Source organism: Amyelois transitella, chromosome 4 (assembly GCF_032362555.1).
Source record: "Amyelois transitella isolate CPQ chromosome 4, ilAmyTran1.1, whole genome shotgun sequence".
In the NCBI taxonomy this organism is placed as follows: Eukaryota; Metazoa; Arthropoda; class Insecta; order Lepidoptera; family Pyralidae; genus Amyelois; species Amyelois transitella.
Genome location: NC_083507.1, coordinates 2893810 through 2914777, shown reverse-complemented (window position 1 = coordinate 2914777; position 20968 = coordinate 2893810). Strand labels below are relative to the sequence as shown.

The following is a 20968-nucleotide window of genomic DNA, read 5'->3' as shown; positions in this document are numbered from 1 at the left end:
ATCCTTGAATGTTTTAAATTTTGAATCCAATAATAGGCTTATCTGACGAAGTGTGACGGACCCGCTTTCTTGAGTGACATCAGTTTGATCAATTATTGAGTTATCGCAGGACATCGATGAGTCATTAAGCCCGTGCACACGGCGCACCGGGGTATGAGTGTTATCACCTTTACGTCTCGTTATATTGGCGCAAGTGGGGCAACTCCACGTATTTTTGCTATTCAAGATCGTTTTATATGTGATTAAATCCATATTCAAACATTTATAGTGATAAGCTCCTTGACAATGGTCGCAACGAAGCAACTCGGTCGATATAATGTTCGAATTACAGCCCAAGCATTTCTCCATGATAGCAATTAGTAAGTAGTATAATGAGAAGTGTCAGCGCAGCAACAAATACAACTTAATAAACGAAACTAAATTAGCGAGCGATAGAAGGTAGGATGCAGGTAGCTCGGTCGCTCGCTGTGACTCACCGCCTTGTGTCGCGTAAACAATGCACGAAGATTACACCAATATGAGCGGGTTATAATTCACTTATTAGTAGCACAATAGAAGTGATTTAATGGACACTGACAGTAGGGAAAGATCGGCCACTATTTTGTCTGCACCATGATATACATTTTGTCCGAGATCGTAATAAAATTACATACTTTACAATTTAATTTGTTCGGAACACAAAAAGTTACTGCTAACCGACTCGACGCGCGGACGTTACACTTCTTCGGCACTGAGGCTTTGGAAGCGGCAGCAAATTTAGTATTAAGTAATTTATTCAACGTCGAACAATGTTGTGAAACCAAAAGATATGAGTCCGAAATGAATAATAATTTTGAATTTTGCATTTATTTTTTAATCTTGTCGCGTGAGCAAAGATAATTAAAAAAAAAACCCGCTTTATTTTCGTCAGGAAATAATGGAAGTAGAACACCTGTGGCAGTACAACGAGTCTGAACTGAACCGACTCGGCAAATCCACTGGCAGTCCTTCCGCCAATCCGTTGTTGGCCGCGAGCGGGATCACAGCGCAGAACTCAAGCCCTGACTTCCTGGCAGACCTGTGCAATATAGCCGATCATAGGCTGTACAAAATTGTCAAGTGGTGCAAGAGTTTGCCGCTTTTTAAGAATATATCCGTGAGTAAATTGTATACTAGTTTCACAGTTTACCGCTTTTACAGTTACACTATTGTTACTATTCAATATTCTGTATTTTTTTGGTATTGTTATATGACACAGAAAAAGCACTCTCTTTGTTAGATCTCAGTTTCTTAATAGGTATGAAAACAAAATAAATTAGCAAATAACACTATAGAATGCACGTAATTTATTTATGTGAATTTTTAGTTTGAATTTTTACGCCATAAATGTTTTAAAAATACTATTCCATTAGAGAATAAAAAAATATTCAACTTTTATTAAGACATCCAAACCAATAAGGTTCATGACGCGAACAAAAAACGCGGTATGACTCGTTTTGGACTCGCACAAATATGTGTTATGTACTTCGTTATAGCTCAGACAGTTTTTTGTTTATTGATGTGATTATTTCACCAATATTTTATTTGTAGTGAAACTAAATTAATAAACACCAAAACAAAAATCGTCATGCCTATTGTAATTTGTATTGTTATCAGATCGACGACCAGATCTGCCTGCTGATAAACAGCTGGTGCGAGCTGCTGGTGCTGTCGTGCTGTTACCGCGGCGTCAGCACGCCCGGCGAGGTGCGCGTGGGCGGCGGCCGGGGGATCACGCTCTCGCAGAGCGCCAAGTGAGTTTTTTAGTTTGAATTTTGACGCAATAAATGTTTTATACTTATTCAAAATACGACGGAAAAGTCCATTTAAAAATTCAAAATTTAATAAAAAAAAAATTCTTTTTCATAAGTGAACATACGGTTGTACGTCATTCAATAGGGTCTGATGATGTCCGCTGTTAAGCAGCACGCCGGCCGGAAGGCGGTTATGCTCTTCCAGCATTACTTTTCAAGATTGGTTTCCGCCTGAGTAAGGACTGTGTGAAGTTGTGACAGACTATCTAAACAGATACTGTAAAAATTTGAGTATAGCTGGTACAAAATGTCTGTAAGCCGATACAAAGAGCTCCAGTTGCTTGATAACCATCAAATTACATGTTGCGCTAAGTCTGCGTAGTTCAGATGACAATCGCTCCTTTATAATGGTCTGAATTTATCACTTCGAGATCCTACGATAGGTAGACCCCAGCACCCATGTGGAATATAATATAATGATTAAATGTTGATAATATTTTTACAGATTGGGATTGACGCCTTGTATAGAGAGAATGCTGAGCTTCACCGACCACTTGAGAAGACTAAGAGTTGATCGATACGAATACGTCGCCTTGAAGGTCATCGTACTTCTTACTTCAGGTAATTTATAATTTACTTAATTAGTGACCTGAGTCTCTGTTTATAGTAGCCACAAAACGTTTAACCAAATTTAGTATGATGAATTGATGTTGATAGAAAATTTCTGGGCTCTTCTCTAGAGATATGATTATGCAACTCCAGAATAAATGATATTTCTACTGCGGATACAAGCTTTAATACAATAAATGATTCTTTATACATTTTCTTGAAGATGTTTCTCAAGTTAGTTCATCATGAGAAATTAACTGAGAAATATTTTAGATTTATTGCGTTGCATATAGACAAACTCTCGCAATAAATAAACAATATTATTTGATCAATCCAGATGCGCCAGAACTACGCGAAGCGGAGAAAGTGCGAGCGTCCCAAGAGAAAGCGTTGGCAGCTTTACAAGCGTACATCAACGCGCACTCCCCCGAAACTCCCGCCAAGTTCGGGGAGCTTCTGCTGCGGATACCGGAGCTGCAGCGGACTTGCCAAGTAAGATAGAGAGAGAGATAAGATATTCCTTTCTTTTCTTCTGGCGTTAGTTCTACATCCTCACTTCTCTGAAGAGGTGTCATGGATGCGCTTTAGACCATGATTTTGGTTTGGCTAAGTCAAGTTACGAAGCAACTTTCGTATGAATTCTGCTACCTGAGCAGGGAACCTAACCTGTATTGATTCATGGTTGTACGTCCAGTTGCCTGCATGTGAAGGTTTTCTCGCAATTTCTCACAGTTTCTCAACAAAGGGAGATCGTGATCTCTCTGTAGGCTGACAAAAATGAACTATTCGTAGCCAAACAATTGTGGGTGAACCGTTTCTCGTATCAAGCTGATTGATTGGTCTTTTATGACATATTTTGACAGAAAAATAAATATTGTTTCAGTTTTTCATGCAAGTCGGCAAAGAAATGCTCAACCCAGCAAACAAAGGTAAAGATGGCGACGGACCTAGCTTTAACCTGCTCATGGAACTCCTGAGAGGTGACCACTGACCTCGTTGACCTTCAGCCACTCTTGAGGTGACCCTGGGGTAACCTTTAGTCAACCTTGAGGTGACCCTGAGGTAACCTTTAGACAACCTTGAGGTGACCTTTAGCCATCCTTGACCGGATGGCTCCTACCATTGCTCAAGAGAGAAATTCTAGTTTTCTACGACATTTATCCACAAGATGTATGAAGCAAGTGACGTTATATTTGCTCAAATAATTCGAATCGACTTATCGTTGATGTCTTTTGAAACAAGTTCAAGAGACAAATTTCTTTTCATAGTCATATATTTTTGATAACAACTTACATCTGGACTCAGTCATGTAAAATGTACTGATACCAGTCATGTAACACTAGCTTGAAAATGAATTTATTTTTCGGCATGAAGAAATTAAAAGAAATAAATGAAATTTTCATCAACTTATTACCTTATAAAAACACGTTTATTAACTGAATACTGTTAAAGTCATTGCATTACTCCATTACGACTGGTGTGCCAATTTTATTTTATTTTTCATGAAATTCAATGCATTTATTGTCATTTTTTTCACTGTACAGTCACATTGCATATTTTTACTATACACACATGTATTTTTATCTGCAGGGTAAATAACAATATAAATATTTTTGTATGAATGATAGTTATCGTTTGTGAGTACCTGCACATTTGGAAACTATCTCTAGGAGACCGATTCCTAAATCACCCTCCTTTGAAAAGTTAGTTACCAAACGTGCTACTCCTTTTATATGTATAGATTAGCTAGAGTGTGGAAAAAGCCTTACATTGTAATAGTTTGTTTTTTAGGTTATAAAAAAAAGTAAAACAAAAAGTCACGTGATTCGAATAATTCAGTCAATAGCGTCTTTCCGCTGATAAAACAGATTACTTTGATTGGCGGAAAGGCGGTTCACGTCAATTTTTTTGTCTACATTTTTTTTAATACCAGTAAATCCAACATTTCCGTGATACCTTATTGCCTCATTGATATAACTGTCACTGCCACTATGCTTTTATAATATTTTTATACTCTATACTTATACAAATAAGGCTACGGGAACAACTACATAATTCAATAGACATAAGTAAGTTAAACTTAACGTAGAGAAAGTATTGAAAATTTTATAAAATACAGGCGTATAAATTTAGCGGTATATTTAACTTTTGCTTCAAGTATACAAAACCCAACCAAAAGTTATACAATTAATAGCGTATATTGTGAACTAATGTGAATCAATGTTATAATAATAATATGACGCGAAAGTAAAAAATGGCAAAACCTTAAATGAAATGCAATAGCATAAAATTAAGCAATCAATTTTTACACACTTATGTATAATCATTAACGTTCAAAATAAGAATACAATAGTGATATAATCACTTCGCTGTTTACTTGACCTTACCTACTTAATGTGAAGCAGGATCAAGTGGTTTTTTTATGATGCGCATTAAAAAAAACTATCATCGATTGGTCCTAAATAAATTCAAGCATTGTTTTCTTAAAGTCCTGTTATTATAATCCATTGTATTATAGAAGATTACTTGCCTAGATTTTTGGTACTAAGGGAACAACGACAAATAAACTGCCAAAACATTCTAAACTAGTTAGTTGACTTTAGTTACTAATACTCAATTGAACCATTAACTAGGCACGAGAAAATGAACAAAAAGAAATCGAACTGACTTTATATCACCATAAATGGAATTGGTTAGATACTTTTTTTGTTTATTTTTTCGTAACACTCATTTGTAATGAAAATATAAGACGAGAATTTAGATTCATTTGAAAATCTTGCCTTCTGCATTTTATGTTGACCTGATTTGGGAACAGAATTTAGGTCATAATATGTAATTTAGAAATTTTCGGACAAAAAAAATGTAAATTATACGATAAAAGTAACATCGATACTGAATAAGAGACTGTGAGATATTTTTCCCTGTTTAATATTAATATGGTACTCATCATCCAAAAACAAAAGTCTGGTTTTACATTGAAAAATAGTGGGTACACTAAATGCTATTATATGTTGTAAAATAAAATTATATGTAGCCGTCGTTTATTTTATTTTGAACTTGTACCTAAAAAAATTAGGTATCTGCCATAAGTAAAAGAAAATAATATTTCCGAAACAAAAATTCTGATCTATTTTTGTAATATTATGCTAAAAGACGAAATACGTTCTTGCACTACTGTAATATTGTGTAAATATGACTTAATTATTTAGTAAACGCGGCCCTACATGCGGGGGGGCGCTTGTAATCATTGCCATTTCGATTAAGTTAAATAAATGTGCAGCTTAGTTAAGTATAGTTGTGTATCGGATAAGTTTCTAAGAAACAGGTGACCAGTTTTTAAAGAACTGCAACTAATTGGCGCGCAAAATGTTTTTTTTTTAATTCTAATTTTTTGTTTTTGACGAAATTAACATTTTCGTGCAATACACACGGCATTAAAGTATTATAATTCTTATTTTGATATAGACTTGTTTGTCCAACATTTATTTATTGTTTGAAATATATATTTATGCACTTTAAAGCAGAAAAATGCTTAAAAATAATAAAAACCAGTCATTCACTGCCGATATAAATTAAGACATTGCTATAAGCAAAGCCGTTTTTGTTGCAATACTTATAATTAAAATGGTAATTCTCTTTTAGGTTTATTTAGGAAAATAAGTAGATTAAAAAAATGAGATAAACTGCGTATTCGGAGTTGCCTTAACGTTTAACGTTAGATTTCTACAAAACTAAATATTTATCTACACTCCATTACAATAATGTATATAACATGGTGTCAACCATTTCCATTCAGTTCAGCTGTATGGATTAATGATGAATAAAATAAGATATTCTTTTCAATACTGATTTCTAAATTGTAATTTCAAATAAATATAACGCTAACGTCAAATAGTCCTTCATAAAGCGAAGTAGTAGCCACAAACTCAAGATCCTGAACGTCCACAAACAAGCCAATATGATAGTATTATGTGTAAACTATTTTCATTATCAATACAAGGTATGTAATAAAAGGGCACAAGTACTTCAATAGGTGTAATGTGTCGGAGCTCATATAGAATGTTAAGAATTTAATACTTAATATATTTGTTTTTAAAAAACAACGTGCCACATGAAGAGAGTCGTGTCAACTTGTTATGAAGAAAGAAAACATGTTGTAAAAAACAATTCAATCTCTATTTACTACTATTATTGGTTTGTGTGATAAAAATCTATGACATAAAAGCCGGCTCTTTTACTTATATATTTTTTGTTATTATTCTTTACGGATCGGTACGGTATTGGACTTAAATAAGTTACAAATTTATCATTACTTTCCAGTAATTTCCATAAAGTAATAAAAAAGTATGTTACAGATTTCGGTAATTTTAATACATTTGTTTATTTGTAATACGATCTTTAAAATAAGTTGGAGCGACTCTCACTCGAGATTTATTTTATGTGATTTGTAATTTCGCATTCGCAAAATTTGCCTATAGACAGCTAGTTTGTAAGCAGTGTAAGCGGCATCTATAAATGTTAGTCTTGTAAACTTTATTGAACTGATAATATAAGATGTTAGTCGTAAAGAATTATTTTTGTATTCATGAGGTAATGTGTGTGGGCAGAGGGTGGATGGTCCTGATAATTTTTATATTAAAAATTAAAAGGAGCGAAAGAATGTTGATGATAACGTCCAATATTTTAAATATTATTTTTACTTTTGTTATAATTTTATAAATTAGTATTATAGTGAAATTCACTTCTTTATTTTGTAGAATTATGAAAAGATTTTTTATATATAGAGAAAAAATAAATGCAATTTTGGAATAAATATATTGTTTTTTTTTTTTTTATAATTTCTACAACCCTTTATCTGCTTCAACTTTTTAAGAGTGCAACATTATAAAAAAGATTTGCTAAAATTAATTCAAATCAAATTTATTAAAGATTAATTTGCTGATCTATCCCATTCAAGATAATCCTTTTCACAAGAAAATCTTTATCTGTAAAAATCCACATCTTTCCGAGATTAGCGCATACATACGATCAGACAAAAAAGGGGGTTATTACTATAATGTCGAAGTGATAATATATAAGGTATCATAGGCATTTAACGCCCGCTTAATTTCAATTCAATATATTATTGAATAAAATGATTGGATTAAAAAACTGTTTAGAAAAATAGTTTTATTGTCAAAAAAAGAATACAAAAAACTAACACATATATGTTATCAGTCATATAAGATTATGAAAACAAAGACTTTCTGAATAGCCTGTCATTGGCGTTACTGAACATACAGTTTTTAGTAACGCCCATATATTTATTTACGTAATATCTTAATAAACACATATATTTCGACTTAGAGCCGTACAAAACTTAAAAGTATATTATATTATCTTTTTTTAGATAGCATCATAATTATCATTATATGAACTACAAATACTAAAATATTATAATTTTATAACACTTTCAAACATCTCGTAATTTCTACTTAATCATCTATAACAAAAATATTTCACTTTTAACATGTTCTATAACAATAGAAGATCAATTTTTAAAGGATTTTAATAAAAAATCAGATTATTATTAAAATGCCTATTGGGCGCTATTCACCGTAGGTGGCTAATGACGCCCCAAAACAGTACGTCAATTAACGCCCTGAAATGAAGTAAATTAATATTATAGCTTAAACATAAATGAGATCAGTAATCAACTTATATATCCTACGGACTATTCAGAGTATCAGTAATCAGTCCCGGATCTGTTAAAAGCAAATCATTATGAAATAAAACACATCGATTTTCGCCTTGTATAAATACGCCCACTTAGGATAATAGCGCCCATACAGGCTATTGACGCCCAAACCTCACGTCACGGGGCGTTATTACCCGAATAGCACCTTGTACCTAGTTCTCATATTTTCACACATAATTACAAACAAATCAATCAAATTGTCAATGAAATATGAATAAAGATATCTAAATAGAACGCTTATCACAAAATGAGACATGTAAATTTCAGAAAATGAATTAAAACTTACGGATTTGTCGGAGTATTTTTTATAAGAACAGCGTGCACTGCCGGCGTCCTTCAAGTTCGGTTCACAACTGAGCGACCGATGGCCTGAGCGGCGCCGCGTCGCGTCCGCGCGTTCCTATTGGTTTATTCTATGTGTGCATGAAGTATAACGTAACTCGTGCGGCATTATCTCCGATTTTTAGCATTCGGGCGTTTTTACACATTGGGCGTTAAATGCCATACCTACCTTACTTTTGAAAAACAAATGCGTTGTGATGTGGTTCCCGGCACCGGCACTTCGAATAATATTCTCTATATCTTTTCCATGGATTTCATAAAAGGCAACTAAAGAGAATGGTGAAAAAAACTTGGGTTTCTTCTTGTTGGGTGATAGTGTACTTGGCTGTTCGTGGACTTTCAGTCGTTACAATAATGATGGCTCTGTCTATCCTGCAAGGGATATAGACGTAGTTATAATTGTATGATTGTACCAATTACTACCTACTCATAGACTGCAAATAAACAAATCGTCGATAAGGGACATAGGTACTCTGATTTAAGATAAAACTTATCTAAAGACTTCATTTTTTTGGATAATAATATGTAAATTAATTATCGACCTTATTGAATTAAGACAGGGATTAGATTAACGAATCATTTGAAAACAGGCACGTTACAATATGGAAAGACATTGAAATATGATTAATTATGATATAAATATAATCTCGGATAGTTCAGATTATTGCAATGCGCCATGGTGATATAAAAGCGGATTAATTATTTTGGTATTTATTATATAAAAAAATAATCATGAAGTTTGTCGTTTTGTTGTGTTTAGTAGCGAGTGTGGTTGCCTGCCCTACAGTCACCAGGACTAGCCAAGAGATAGAATCCTTTAGAAGTTTCCTAGAAAATACCCAAAAAGGTATGAGAGTTTCCTAATACTAAATGTGTGATTGTACTCTCGTAAAAATTAACTCTAAGTTGTTAATTTACTCTCAACTATAAGTTAACAACTTTTTGAAAGAATTTTCTGACCTCTTCCCCTGTCCACCGTGATCATGCTCACTACCGATGGTTTCTCAGTTGTTGGCGTTTAGATGAATTCTTGGGTAAAATACGACACTGAAAAGAATTAAGATTTAGCCTATTTGATTGTCCATGCGTATACATGGACTTTGAGCCATGTTTAGTTTGTCATACTCGTATTATAGGAGGATAAAACATAATATTACATAGTAGCCACCTTTTGTTTCTTCCCCTCACGAATAACCAATGAGGGCATTTCCTTAAACCTACATAAAATGCAACAACCATTGGTAAATGTTTAACTAAAATGAGAAGATTTGAAGTAAAACTGCACTTATTCTTAATTTGACTTGTATTATTTATGGACTGATCATAACAAAGAACTCTATCTTTATGATTTAAGATTGTACTAAAATAACAAAAAAAAATATAGCTCTTCCCGCGTCGTTCTTACTTTATGTTTTTTTTTCAGTCATAATCTATGAATTTTGTGCACAGAGGTTGTGTGACAAATTATATGTATTAACCAATTCTCTGTAACAGAAAATGAGGAACCACTATCTGCACGCATGGCTGTCAACCCCAAAGCTAAGGAGTGGGAGAACAGCGGGAAGTACCAGGGCGACATAATCTTGGATGACGAGCAGATAGACGCCATGGTGGACGACTATGTGGGGAGGAATGCTTACATCTGGCCCAACTCTAAGTGGCCTGCTGATACTATTGTGTATGAATTTGGGGAAGGGGAATTTGGTAAGTAGGTATTTCATACTGAAGAGACTTAGGAGTTCTTCGTTAAACGTGTGTCTGATGATAATAAAATATGGATTTGAGAAATATCTAATTAAGTATAGCAATCCACTGTAGAAATTCTAAAACCACGACAAGATGGTAAGCGCAAGACTTCTGTGTACCAAGAAGATAATGTTTCTAGCATTAAGTCCGTCTATTGTCCTATACAATTGTATTTTTTGTACAGTAAAGCTTAATTAATAAAAATAAACAAAATTTGTTTGTTAGTCTTTATCGCCTTTCTGCTTTTTATTTAGATTATATGCAACAAGCCGCCATAATCAGAGGCATTGAGGAGATCGAGAGGAACACATGTATAAAATTCCGGCTCAGGAATCCAGGGGAGGTGAACTACGTCAGACTTACGGTAACTGTAATTTATGTATATCATATTATATTTATATTACTTGAAGTATAATTCACTAATGGGTAAAATTTTCTTATTGGACACCTTTATATATTGTTTTCACAATTTATTTAAGCGGCACTAGGTACATTTAGTACAAAGCATTCATTTTAGTAGTATAATTATGTGCTCGTAATTAGTTATTGGTGATTGTTGTTAACATGACGACATTAGTGCACTAATACATGTATGTAAACGCCATAATGTAGTAGTTACCTATAGAAATTATTTTATCTATAAAAAAATTCATGTTCTACCACGGTCGACTGTTTTAATACTATTGAAGCGAATTTCTTGCCGTTCATCGAGGTCTTCGGTTTCCAAGTGACCTCAATTGCGAATGTTTTACTCTTCTTCTAGGGCAGGCCAGACGGCTGCTACGCCCACGTCGGCTACTGGCAGCCCCGCGGGGTCCACACTTACAACCTGGCCCGCAACACGCCCGGCAGCGGCTGCTTCCGCCACACGACCATCATCCACGAGTGGCTGCACATCATAGGGATGCTCCACATGCAGTCCACTTACAATAGGGACAACTATGTGGATGTCAAGTGGGAGAACATGTGGCCAGGTATCATTTTGCTGTGGTGATGGAATTGACAGGAAAAAAAGATATGTGTACTGTTAGGGTTAGAAACCCATATTCTCATATCTTTTTTTCTCAAACAAAAATACTGCGGTACGGAAGGCAAATGGGGAAACCACAGTAGGTACTATGTTCTCTAAAATGGATTTAGGAAGAAGAATCATCTTCCTTCTTCGTTTAAACTGGTTTAAAGCCTCAGCTCTCTGGAGACGAGCGCGGGATGCGCCTTGTGACCATGATCCTGTTTTGGGAAAATCATGCCTTCACGAAGCGACTTTTGTCTGACGGCAACCTTTGCAGGGGACCTAACCCATATAGCTTCTCATAGGTACTTCAGCTATTTTTGGCGGAGTTCTATCAGCTTGCCAGTTCTATCGCTCAGAATAAAATTTTATCTAAATAAATAAATAAATATATACGGGACAAATTACACTGATTGAGTTAGCCTCGAAGTAAGTTCGAGACTTGTGTTACGAGATACTAACTCAACGATACTATATTTTATAATAAATACTTATATAGATAAACATCCAAGACCCAGGCCAATCAGAAAAAGTTCTTTTCTCATCATGCCCTGGCCGGGATTCGAACCCGGGACCTCCGGTGTCACAGACAAGCGTACTACCGCTGAGCCACAGAGGCCGTCAGCCATCTCATGATCGCATCGTTAATTTTTTCTATAAGTAGATGGTAGAAGTAGTTATGAAATAGGTATCTGACACATAACTACTTACTCGACTATTAAGAAAATAGTTAATGAATAGAAAAGCAGGACAAATGTGGTTTTCTCCGATTAAACCCACTACAGCCAATCATATGTGAATGAAATATTTTCATATCACTGTTATCACTATATCTATTAACAGGGATGGAACACAACTTCGACTACTACTCGAGAGACGTGGTGAGCAACCTCGGCCTGCCTTACGAGTATGACAGCAACATGCATTACGGAGGGTACGGGTTCAGTACCAATGGGGAGCCTACGTTGGTTCCCTATTATGTAAGTAATAGATAAAGTACTTAACTTAAGAATGTAATACCTACTTACAGTCAAATTTATTGGTATATTAGAGTTTTATGTAGATATACTTATTGTTTATTTGTTGTAGTTTTTATGTATGTTTATTATAATTAATTTTTGTATTTTGTTTAGATATAAAAACATATTTATTTAGACTCTACATAAAGTTCTCCGTCAGACCCAATGGTTGATTGGTATATAGTACTTCTAGCATTAAGTCCGCCAATTGTGCTATGCGTTTGTATTTTGTACAATAAAAGTTAAATAAATAAAAAAAAAGCTTAGAGTACGCCCGTGGCTTTGCCCGGAAAAAAATAAAAATACAGTTCGCTGTGTGTATCGGCAATAAAATGTTTTTAATACAAAGCGACTGCCGTCTGACCTCCACAACCTTTGTAGGGGAACTTAACACGAATTGGAATATGATAGACGTTGCACCGTAGAATGTGCATGTTCCCTTGGCCGCATTTACGACATGCATAGGAAAGAGTGGTCCTATTTAAGAGTGCTGAGAGCTACAATTATCCATATTTATGTTATAAATGCTAAAGTCTATCTGTTACGATTCACGGCTAAAATTGTTAATGACTTGAGAAAATGAACTTTTGTCTAACTAAACATTTTCTACCAGGACTATCTTCACCGAATGGGTCAGACTGAGTACGTGACCACCGTGGACTGGCTGAGGGTCAACCGCCATTACGACTGCCCTGGAGCATGGTGGTGAAGCACGGATCAAGACTGAATCTTTTAGATTGTAAATACCAATAAACGTTGAACATATTTTTATTGACTTTAATTATTCTTCTCTTCTTCTTTGCATAGATATATATACACCCCGGAAGGCATATAAACGTGATTATATTTAGCTATTTTTTATCCTGTATAGAGCCAACAGTCTTCAAAAGACTGGTAGGCCACGTTCAGCTGTTTGGCTTAATGATAGAATTGAAAACTTCTTCTTTGTCCAACCATTATCCCATTATTTGGGGTCGGATATCCTCACTAATTTGCGTCAGGTTAATCTTATTAATAAAGTTTTCATTGACTTTGATTGAAGCTACAAAAATTTCACCTAAGATTAAACCCATAATATGTTTCATAATTTCAAATCTTATATTCCTCCCTATACTTGACTTGCATGATGTAAAAAATCAGATACCGACTTTTGGGATTCTTGAAGGCGCTGGTCTACGCGTCCCATTTTACCTAAAAAAAGTCTGACTACGTGAGAAGACTTTTTTATAGTAAAAAAAATCATGTAGGTCTAATATTTGAAGAAAATCGAGTCAATAATTTCAAAGTATTAATTTATTTGGCATATGCCTAAATATTGAATACATAAAGTAAAAAAGAATTACTTATGTAAAAAAGGAGCTCCTGCTCTGATCTGCCTCCAATCGATATCCTCCTTTTTTAAAACCTTCTAAATGTAACAAACATTTGCCTTCAGCGAAACGCGAGTTAATCGCGGACAAACATACACACATACTTAGGTATATTCAAACTTGTTATAGTATGTTGGTTAGAGAGTATTTTTAGATCAATGGAAGAAGAACGAAAGGTACTTACATGTGGGGAACGTGTGGTTCCCGGCACAAGTACAAAGAAGAATAGCACCACCCCATTTCTTTTTCATGGATGTCGGAAAAGCGACTAAGGGATTGGCTTATAAACTTGGAAACTTTTCACTTTTTGAATGCCAATTCTATTTTTAAGCCAAACAGCTGAGAGCGGCCTATCCGTCTTTTTAAGACTGTTGGCTCTGTCCACCCCGCAAGGGATATAGACGTGATTGTATGTATATGTATGCATTATCTTTTTTCATTATCCTACTTATGTTATAAATGCGAAAGTTTGTGTTCATATCAGGACGGATGTTTGTTTTTTTTTTTTTTTTTTTTTTTTTTTAAAAAAAAAGCACGGATGTTTGTTACTCTTTCACGCAAAAACTACTGATCTGATTACGATGAAATTTGGTATGCAGGTAACTGAAGACCCAAAATAACATATAGGCTACTTTTAATCCCGGTGTACCCGCGGGATTGATAAGGTTTCCATGCGGACGAAACGAGCGGCCTCTAGTATAGAATAAAAGAAAAAAGCAAGCCCGTAAGTTCAAACAAAGTACCGAATATATTTTTTCTTTATTTGGCCTAACAGTATTTGCAAATCATCGAAAGTTGAGACAACACAAAAAACTCAAAACTATCTTTGCAGTGATTTGATAAATTATCATGGAATAATTACTTTATATTATCTTTGTTAATCCCAACCCGCACATTTTTATTTGACGTCAGCAATGTTAAGAGGGAATCCTAAACACCATTTCTTCTATTAATCAAACTTTTTCCTCTTAATTTCAATCTAATAATAAATGTACAGTGTCTTATAACATACATACATACATATAATAACGTCTATTTCCCCTGCGGGGTTAACAGAGCAAACAACGTGCATGTCTTAAAACAACATTATTTATAAAGATTCGACTGTACCATACAAATCAGAACAAACCAAAATTCCATTAAACGTACAAATATTTATATTAAGTAGATAAAACTATACTTACTCAATTTGTGACAAACTTTACAGAGGTGGGACATTTCAAATCAATCAATGGAGGGAGAATGCACGGCAATTAAAATTTTTCAACATAAATATTTTATTCCTGTTTGATATGTCGGAAACAGAGTTTTGTAGAACCAAGGCAGGTCGCTAGGTTTTCATAAAGCTCTTTGGAATCACACTATTCTGGGAGGCCCATTTCTTCCAATTGAAGCAGTGGAATACTATAGCACCCTGTGCATTTTTTACCTGGTTCCACCACCTTGGCTGTTGCACTAGTTGAATATGCTTACCGAAAGAGAATAGAAGTTTCTTTTTTTAAATACTAGCAAACACATGGCAATGTTATTATTATTATCATTTAAGTATTTAGCAATCATTATTATTAGATTACTTCTAAAGTCGTGTCTGTTTGTTTGTAATTCCAAGTGATTCATATTATTTTTTATTTTATCTCTAATAATATTTATCAATGAACAGACACAACGAACATTTTATTAGTAGTGATTCCTAATCGATCATAATTTAATATAAATCATTGTGTTTTACGTGTTTTCAATGACGAAATTACCGTCATACTTTTTATACAATCAAAAATACACTGACATAATAATATTTTTTTCTTCCAACACTGATATATAGTAAAGTACCTAACGGACGGATGTATAAAATATTTATGTATATAGTTATATATCTATATTTCTTAGAGCTTTAGGTTATTAAAAAAATATGCATATAAAATTTAACTCGAGAATGTACCTTATACTAAGTTGACTAACTTTCATTTTTTCTCTCTGATATAAGGTAACTTTTAATTTTGAAATTTTAGGCGGGATCTGCCGTCCTTCACTAATAGTTTCAAAGCTGTTAACAAAACAAACACATACTTATTACATTTTTGGTAAGTTTCAAAGAATGAGGTCAGCTCACGATAGCGTGTCAGAGAAATTTATATATGTAATGTGAAAAGGCAGGCAGTTTTTGGTTTTAGTTCCCTGTCTGATTAACTTAGCTAAGGGATTTTAGATACAAATATTCATTTTTGTAGCTTTATTTGATTCGCTTTCTAAAACAACCACAGGAAAAGGTACAGAAAATCCTTTTTTCACACTAACGTAAACTGTAGCAGCATTTTTAATTCAATTTTATTCATTCAAAAACTTTTTTCATTCACAGTTCAAGGTCAAAGTTTCGTAGAAATGTGCATAACAAGGCATCCAAATTAGATTAATGACTATGATTATAATTATCAGTATAGATAACCAGTATAAAACAAACAGAAGACCATCTCGGTTTGCTGTTAGACTGGGCAATATGTTGAAGGCAGTCGTATTAGTTTGTCTGCTCGGAGTTGCTTTGGCCACTCCTCCGCTGGTCAGGAGTAGGGAGGAGATCCAGGCTTTTAGGCACTACCTGGAGAGTACAAAGTCTGGTAAGTTGGTATAACTGTTTGTCAATAAACTAGGTGGTTACTCGGTAAGACGGCGCTAAAAATGAGCGTGCCAATGGTCTTAAAACTAAAGACGAAAAAGGTCGGAATGCGGACTAAAGCCCTGAAGACGTTGCGGCGGAGCAACTGGGAACACGCAAAGATGAGAAATAGAGAGAGAAACTAGGTGGTTACTCTTCTTATGGTAAGGAGAAAGGAGGACATTCAGAGGTTTCAAGCTCTGCGTCTGATCCCACTATTTCACAACGTTACACCTTTAATAAAGCTGAAGACAAAGCCAACACTAGCTACCGTTATTACTCACCGTGAGGACAATTAGACACAGAGTCGAAAATAAGAGCGTGCGGTAAATGTTAATTCTAATAAACTAAATATACTGTTTAAAATCATATTTGAAAAAATCAGTATCTTCCACAGACGATGGCAACTTTCTTGCTCGGACGCAGGCCTTCCTCGGCAACCCTGAGGAGAACAGCGGCAAGTTCGACGGAGACATCATCCTGGATGACTTCATCATTGAGGATATGATCAAGGAGTTTGCCATGGGCCGCAACGCGTACACCTGGCCTAACACCAAGTGGCCCAATAACACCGTCGTTTGGGAGTTCGGAGACGGAGAATTTGGTGAGTCACTTTATACATACATACATACATAAAATCACGCCTCTTTCCCGGAGGGGTAGGCAGAGACTACCTCTTTCCACTTGCCACGATCTCTGCATACTTCCTTCGCTTCGTCCACATTCATAACTCTCTTCATGCAAACTCGGCGGTTTCGGGTACTTTTGACCTGACCCTTTACCAGGAGTCACTTTATACCGGCATTTAATAACTGTTTGATTGACGCAAGTGACGTCAAATTAATCTAGTCCAAGCTGCGATGCTGGTCTGCACCTACTCAATCAAAAAAAGCTTAAACTCCTTGGCATTTTTATCTTCGATTGTACAGCAAACTGTCACCGCCTGAATTAAGTTACCCAGCTGAATATAACATTTCAGTCTTTTTATGTTCTGTCTACCCTGTAAGAGATAATGAAGTAAAGAGGTTGACGATTGATCACAGAAAATGGAATAATACGACGGAAGGGCAAATTTTTTTTACTGTTTCTTTTGTGCACCTCAGGCAACACTAAGATAAAAATAGATGAACGAAAAGAAAATATAGAATATTTTATTCTAATGCATGCATATGTACATACATCACGTATTATACCTTGTGAAAAATCCAAATATCTTGACCGACTGACTGATAGACGTTTAGTAATGGCGGAATTTCACATTCACATATTGACAGGTTGCTAGCTCATGTTACTACTCACATCACATCCCATTAAAATGCTTTTTAATTTCAAATCTTTCTAACCCGGGCAAAACTGGTTTGCTAAACTAGTTTAATGATAAAATTTTATCGCAATTTAAAGATATCCTTGATACGTTAATCCTTGATATCACATCAAGTAATTAGTACCTATCCGTGATTGATTTTGTTAATTAATCAGCGTATTTTTATTAATAACATACCTAGTAGGTATGTTTTGTTTGTAATTTACAACATAAGACCAAATGAGGGGTGTTATTAAGCTTAAATGTAACTTAAACGTGAATAAATCATCATTAATTTAAGAAGTCGGCTAATATTCACACACTAAAATCTTTTATATCTTATATTTTTACTACGCTTTTATTAGCTTGGGTTGTATGTATGTATGTATGTATGTATGTATGTATGTATGTAACGGAATCTTTGAGCTTAATTTTCACTGATTTTTGGTATTTCTTTTAATATTTCTCACGCAGTATGTAAGCAATATATCTGGTTCATAGTGACGTATAATTTCAGGACCACTTCAGTCGGAAGCCATTGAAGAAGGGATCAGAGACATTGAGAGGCACACCTGTATCAAGTTCCGTTATAGGGAGCCTCAAGATAGGGCTTTCGTCAGATTGACGGTAAGAGCCCACGTTGAAAATAATCGATTAATTAGTACACTATCGATACCCGCATCGGGCTCGTACGGGTTGCGTGCATAGAGAAAATAGGCGGACTTAAATTAAGATTATGTAGTGATTAAAAAAGATTGTGACTGAACGATGACTGTCTGTATCTGAAAGATATTGGCAAAAAAAAACATATAAAGGATATACTTATAAATATATATACAAAGGCCGAAACTGTAATTTTTAGAATTTCTATCTGTATGTTTGTACTATCGCATCACGCGAAAACTAATTAAGTAAGTATTGCTCCTATTTTTTTAATGAAGTTTTTCGAAGTATTTTTTTTATTTGGTCCATCGCAATCCTGGTATATAAAAATTCAAACGTTAAATCAAACAGTCTTAACCTTTCAGTCTTTTCAAGACTGTTGGCTATGTCTACGCCGCAAGGGTATGTATGTCTGTAAATAAAAAAAATCTCTCTACTCTAACGGGGGTAATTTTTTTATTATTTAACAGCGGATGAAGTCGCGAGCAATAACTAGTTTTCCTGTAAGTTTATATGTTGATCACTATTTGAATCTCAATTCTATCTTAAAGCCAAATAGCTGAACGTGGCCTATCAGTCTTTACAAGACTGTTGGCTCTGTCTACCCCGCAAGGGATATAGACGTGATAATATGTATTATATGTTGATTGTTACCAGGGTCTCGCCGGCGGGTGCTACGCCAACGTGGGCTACTGGGAATCCCGTGGGGTCCACACTCTGAACCTGGCCCGCAACGTGCCAGGCGTGGGCTGCTTCCGCCACGCGACCATTGTGCACGAGTGGATGCACATCCTCGGATTCCTGCATATGCAGGCAACCCATGATAGGGATAACTACGTGAGGATCGTCGAGGAAAACCTTACTGCTGGTAAGTGAAGTCATAATTAAGTATGTTAGATCTGGGTAGTTGTTATGTATAAATGTATTCTTATTCCCGTCTGTCGGCTTCTGTTAAAAGGGATTTTTCCGTTAGACTAAGGATACCTATAATGCTTCTGGGTAACCCACGTTCCAGAGAGTTCAGTGGATTTATGGTCAATTGGTCTAGTACATACATATTCGGACATAGATCTTTTATTATATGTAGATTCTAATTAGATTTTTTAGATAAGCTCTCCGTTGATACTTAACGTAACTAGATCAACATAGTCGCTTACCTCCGTCAGGTGCCATCCCAGAATTGAAAAAAAAACCAAAAATTAAAGAAAAAAGTTTTTTTTTTATAATTCACCAGATCCGTCGTCACATGTTATTCCTCCTACGTATTTTCCTAGACTTATCAACATTATAATGCGTTAGGTTCTGAACACAACTTCAACATCTACACCTCTGACCTGGTGGACAACCTGGACGTGCCCTATGACTACGTGAGCTGCCTCCACTACGGACCCTACGCCTTCAGCAACAATGGCCAGCCCACTATCATAGCTCTTCAGGTGAGATGTGATTTGGCGTTATACTAGCCAGCTTTTGTTATATGCCGTGCCGTGTGGTTACCGGCGCTTTAAAATAGGATAACTAGGTGTAAATGTCTGCCAACTTTCACTTTTTACCAACCGTATTTTGTGGTTACCGATTTAGCCTAGTAGCCTAGAGTAGTGACTTTTAGTGGAAAAACCAGGATGTTCGTTATTTAAATACATATACATATAATCACGTATGTATCCCTTGCAGGGTAGACGGAGCCAACAGTCTTGAAAAGACTGACAGGCCACGTTGAGCTGTTTGGCTTAATGATAGAATTGAGATTCAAATAGTGACAGGTTGCTAGCCCATTGCCTAAAAGAAGAATCCTAAGTTTAATAGCCTATCCCATATCGTCCCATATCACGAAATCCATGGGAACGAGATGGAGTTACTTACATCCTGTTAATACCTATTATAAAAGCGAAAGTTTATAAAATGTGTAGTTTTGTTAAGAAACAGCAAGAGAGAACAAGAAATAAGTACTATGTCGAGGATACCTCAATTTGAATTTAGTATTTTTTTAATTTTTACATTAAATACATAAATCCTCTTTCCCGGAGCCTTGCCAATATCTTGACATATTTAATAAAAAAAAAAATCAAATATTTCAGGAGCACGAAGGTACCATGGGCCAACGCGAATACATCACAGATAGCGACTGGCTTCGTATCAACAGACATTACAACTGTCCTGGAGCTTGGGACTGAATCATGAACTGAACATTTATTATTAAAAGTATTATTATAAAACCTAGTACATCTTTTTTTTTCATAGAAATCTGATCTTTTTTGACCTGGCGTCTAAACTAACACAAATTTCTGCAAATGTGGGGCAGACTAATAGTTCTTCCTCCGCTTTTGAAGGTATACCTACCGGAAAGAAACAAGAATGATAATGGTAATCATAAATTTATATCATACAATTCAAACAAAATATTTCCTTTGCAACATACATACATAATCCGCAAGGGATACAGACGTGACTATGTGTAATAGTCACGTCTGTATCCCTTGCGGATTAAACAGAGCCAACAGTCTTGAAAAGACAAAGGCCATAATCAGCTGCATAGCTCTTTGGAACTACTGAAAAAGATGTTTTAATTTACTAGTTTATCTCCAATTAGGTTATCTTCGAAACTAATCGGCTAGTTGTGTTTTTATTTCTATAAAAAAACATCTTTAAAAGTGTGCTTATTCCAAAACTGGCATAAAAACATCTGAGAGAGCGCCAAAAAGGTATTATTTTCAAAACATACGAAACGATTTTTTTTTTAACTGC

General features: G+C 35.1%; 3 protein-coding genes across 5 annotated transcripts in view; all 3 read left to right on the top strand.

The window, feature by feature from the left end:
- Nucleotides 1-7194, top strand: part of LOC106129420 (nuclear hormone receptor FTZ-F1 beta) — a 41351-nt gene extending 34157 nt beyond the window's left edge. For all 3 annotated transcript variants that reach the window (XM_060954372.1, XM_060954374.1, XM_060954373.1), the window contains exons 13-17: nucleotides 911-1135; nucleotides 1636-1772; nucleotides 2278-2393; nucleotides 2719-2873; nucleotides 3265-7194. In XM_060954372.1, the coding sequence (XP_060810355.1) occupies nucleotides 911-1135; nucleotides 1636-1772; nucleotides 2278-2393; nucleotides 2719-2873; nucleotides 3265-3372 (741 nt within the window). In that variant the 3' untranslated portion in view covers nucleotides 3373-7194. The remainder of the gene's footprint in view (nucleotides 1-910; nucleotides 1136-1635; nucleotides 1773-2277; nucleotides 2394-2718; nucleotides 2874-3264) is intronic.
- A 1953-nt stretch (nucleotides 7195-9147) lies between these two features.
- LOC106129458 (zinc metalloproteinase nas-4) lies at nucleotides 9148-13003 on the top strand. Its single transcript, XM_013328025.2, has 6 exons — nucleotides 9148-9307; nucleotides 9955-10164; nucleotides 10461-10570; nucleotides 10970-11180; nucleotides 12062-12198; nucleotides 12851-13003. Exons 1-6 carry the CDS (start codon nucleotides 9193-9195, stop codon nucleotides 12944-12946), a joined length of 879 nt encoding a protein of 292 aa, XP_013183479.2. The 5' UTR covers nucleotides 9148-9192; the 3' UTR covers nucleotides 12947-13003.
- Nucleotides 13004-16058: 3055 nt separating this feature from the next.
- On the top strand, nucleotides 16059-20443 carry LOC106129423 (zinc metalloproteinase nas-4). The gene is made up of 6 exons (XM_013327980.2): nucleotides 16059-16219; nucleotides 16655-16861; nucleotides 18078-18187; nucleotides 18881-19091; nucleotides 19523-19659; nucleotides 20302-20443. Exons 1-6 carry the CDS (start codon nucleotides 16102-16104, stop codon nucleotides 20395-20397), a joined length of 879 nt encoding a protein of 292 aa, XP_013183434.2. The 5' UTR covers nucleotides 16059-16101; the 3' UTR covers nucleotides 20398-20443.
- Nucleotides 20444-20968: the final 525 nt, after the last annotated feature.